This window comes from Hyperolius riggenbachi, chromosome 6 (genome assembly GCF_040937935.1).
Source record: "Hyperolius riggenbachi isolate aHypRig1 chromosome 6, aHypRig1.pri, whole genome shotgun sequence".
NCBI classification, from domain to species: Eukaryota; Metazoa; Chordata; class Amphibia; order Anura; family Hyperoliidae; genus Hyperolius; species Hyperolius riggenbachi.
The window spans coordinates 335737141-335740827 of record NC_090651.1 but is presented as its reverse complement, the minus strand read 5'-3'; the positions used below and the strand labels follow the sequence as shown (position 1 = coordinate 335740827).

General features: G+C 46.6%; 1 protein-coding gene across 1 annotated transcript; it reads right to left on the bottom strand.

The window, feature by feature from the left end:
• Positions 1–745: 745 nt before the first annotated feature.
• On the bottom strand, positions 746–2323 carry LOC137522219 (E3 ubiquitin/ISG15 ligase TRIM25-like). The gene has a single exon (XM_068242250.1). The coding sequence runs from the start codon at positions 2321–2323 to the stop codon at positions 746–748; it is 1578 nt and encodes a 525-aa protein (XP_068098351.1).
• Positions 2324–3687: the final 1364 nt, after the last annotated feature.

The following is a 3687-nucleotide window of genomic DNA, read 5'->3' as shown; positions in this document are numbered from 1 at the left end:
GCAGGTGCAGAATGTTCCTGGCTGTGGGAGCGGCATGCGGCCGGACAGCGCTGACTGGCTGAATTACCAGGACTCATATCAGAAGATCCGGGTGGTGGAGGAAAGCGAGGAACTGATTAGCCTGAAGGGGGCTGGAGGAAGCCCCAGGTTTGTATAAAACTTTACTTTTCATCCGTCTCAGGTACCCTTTAATTTGTAGTCACCAAACCAAATTTTAACAACATATCAAATTATTTGATTTCATCAGCAAAGGGAGTGCATACATTTGCATAAATCAGCATCAGTGCAGAATTATTTCCTTCTCATTGACCATCTTTATTAGTGACACAGCTACACATCAGGCTTTATTCTTACAGCATAGATGTTATTTAGTATATATAAGAGATTCCTGTGTACACATCATGTATACAGTCACAATCAGATCTGTATATCTGACCTTAAAAATATGGGGACTGCTTTATTGAAGCAGCACAAGTAACTAATTTTGATTGGTTTATTTCATTTTTGTGGACTAAGCACAGCTATTACTGTATATATATACATTATTTTTAATGACTATTATCTGAGAAATAGAACATTTTATCATATTTTCTATTTTAATTACAGTTACAAATTAATTAGGAGTCGGAGTCGGTGCATTTTTTCCCGACTCCGACTCCAGGCACCCAAAATTGCCCGACTCCACGACTCCGACTCCAACTCCGACTCCACAGCCCTGAATGACTGATGACCTAATTTTGTGTCATTAAAAGTCCTTGATTTTGACAAAGCTGCTGCTTACTAAAAATGCAGCATGGAGAGGCTCAGTGAAGCTGGTGGTGAAGGTGTGGATATGTCTGATGGGCTCACACAGCTCATAAAACGATAGTCGCCCAGCCTCATAATCCAGATATACACCAAAACTGGGTCTGCAGGCTGGTGCAGCATCACTGATCTCCTCATTGTTATGGACAACACTGAGCTTGTTTCCAGAGCATCGTAAACACCAAGACTTCTTATTATCCCCAATCATTATCTGATCTTTTCTGTCTATGCTTGAATAAGCGACCCCCAACCTCCAACCCCCTATTTTACCTGTTTCCACTTCTGTATTCACTTCCCAGTAATGTCGCCCAGATGAAAAAACAGTTTTACTTAAAACCTGATTCCTGCTAAATCGTGCCGGATTCCCTGGATAATTATTCAGCTGCTCTGCCCAAGAGACAGTTTTCAGATCCACAGAGATGTTTACATAATTCCCAGCTGTATCTCTGTCTAGTACGATGTCTGTATCAGTCTTTGCAAATATATCTATATTAACTTCCCTCATAATACAGGACAGGCTATTCAGCAATGTTATAAAAGTCTCTTCTTGATGGAAATGTTTCATACCAGTTGTTGTTGTCCCCTCTAACTCCTGATGTTCCTCTGTTATAGTGTCACTGTCTTCTCCATGTTCCTGCAATACATTTAATGGATCTGTCATACTGCAAAGCTTCTCAACTTTCATTATCTTCTTGGAGAAATTATCCACTTCTCTTTCCAGATATTGGATTAGATCAGAGACAGACTTGGAGACCAAAGTTTCTTCTAATGAAATTTTATGAAGTATTCTCCTCTCCAGAGCATCCAGCTTTTCTTTGATGTCCATGAATAAGGTGGTGATTGTCTTTCTTACACAAGCAGTATCCTTCTTCATTTTATTCTCATGATCAAGAAGCATCTGGATATGACTCTTGGCCTGTGCTTTTTGTGAGGACAATCGCTCAAGTCTGTTTTTCAACTTTTGTCTCTTCTTCTCAAGACCAGTGTTTATTGAGTCCACCTGATGCCCCTTATGTTCTCCATCCAGCCTGCAGGACACACAGATGCACACAGAATCCTCATTGCAGTAATACTCCAAGATCTTCTTGTGGACGGAGCATTTCCTGTTCTCCAGGCAAGTGGTAGGCTCTATCAGAACATGTTCTGCTGCTTTATTGTGGACTTTCACATGACCCTCACAGAGAGAAGCTTCACAAAGCACACATGTCTTCACAGCAGGCGCTGAAGAGTTAATGCAGTAGTTACACAAGATTCCACTTATCTCCTGCTCTGGAATATTAGGCTGGAGACTCTCTGCAATGTTCCTTAAAGCGATGTTCCTGTGCAGTGCAGGACGCTCTGCAAACTTTGTACGGCATTGAGGACAGGAATAGAATAAGTCAGATCCTTCTTGTGCATCCAGCACATCTCCTATACAGCTGCTGCAGAAGTTGTGGCCACATCTTAGCAGGACAGGGTCCTGGTAGACATTCAGGCAGATGCAGCAGTTCAGCTCCTCGCTCACATTAGCAAACGCCATTGCTGAGAAGAAGAAAGCAGGAATAAAACAGAAACAAGCTTTGTCAGCCAGTGTTTGTTACGTGAGCTTAAGGGGGTGTGGCCAGACTGAGTAAGTTTCACTTCCTGGCTACATACGAGTTCCTAGAACATAACTTCTGTAAAAGGCTTTAGGCTTTAAAGGAAACATCCAGGATGAATACAAAGTAAAAATCTACTTACCTGGGTCTTCCTCCAGCCCCTGGCAGCCGGCCTGTGCCTTCACCGCAGCTCCGCTTCCCGCTGGTGGCCCGGAGTCCCCTCTGGTCCAAGAGGCTACTTGTATTCCAGCGTGCAGCTCACATAGTCGCGCTGACTTAATCTGGACTGTACTACGCAGGCGCAGTAGTTCTGCGCCTGCGCAGTACAGTGTGGATGACGTCAGTGCAACTCAGTGAGCCGCATGGTGAAGTCCAAGTTGGCATCTGTACCGGAGGGGATCAGGAGCTACGGGAGCTGCAGTGCGACTATGTGAGGGCTATGCAGCGGGAAGCCCCAGGTAAGTACATTTTTACTTTGTATTTATCCTGGACCATCCCTTCAATGAACACTGATGGGGGGGGGGGGGTTCCTTTGGGAAGTATAAAATATTATTTGTTTTGTTAGCAAATATAATATTTCTGATCCGCAGCAATGACTAGTATCCATGCAGATGAGGAGCATTTATAGTGAGTTCAGTCTGTTTGTACCTGGACAGAATTGCAGTGAAGGTGTGAGCACTACTGATGGCTACAGGTGGGCAGGGGAGGACTGGCCCAGGGGGACGGGGGCAATAGCCCCCCGGGCCGCCCAAATCTTAAGTAATTAGGGCCAGCCGCTGCTATACGCAGCGGCCGCAGACATACCACAGGTGACAGGTTCGCAGTGGGGATCGCAACCTCGCGCGATATTTCCCGGCAAGTTGAAGTATCCAATCAGAGAAGGGGCTGAGGCGGCCGGCCGTGGTGTGCCCTTGTGCGTGGCTGCGCCTGCGGTGGAAGTGAGTGGCACAAGGACACAAATAGCTTAGGTCCTCTCCCGCCCGGTGGGTTGACCCTGCTTGACTCCGCCCCCCGCCTGGAGCCATTGCCGCCCGCAACATGCTGCTGTGCCTGCGGTGGCATCGGAGTGAGCTGTCTCACTCTTCAGCTTTCTGTGCTGGGGGGGCTGGGGGCCTGGAGCTGTGGCTACGAGTGGCTGGCTGGAGGAGTCGGACCAGGGCCGGGCCGAGGCATAGGCTGGAGAGGCTCCAGCCTCAGGGCGCAATGTAGGAGGGGGCGCACAATTCATTCAGCTGTCATTCCTAATTGTGTATGAGGCAGAAAGAAATAAGAAAAGGGGATACATAGCAGTGACTGCAAGCCAGAT

Coding starts and splice junctions, on each gene's coding strand:
- LOC137522219 (XM_068242250.1), bottom strand. CDS start 2,323: ATGGCGTTTGCTAATGTGAGCGAGGAGCTGAACTGCTGCATCTGCCTG.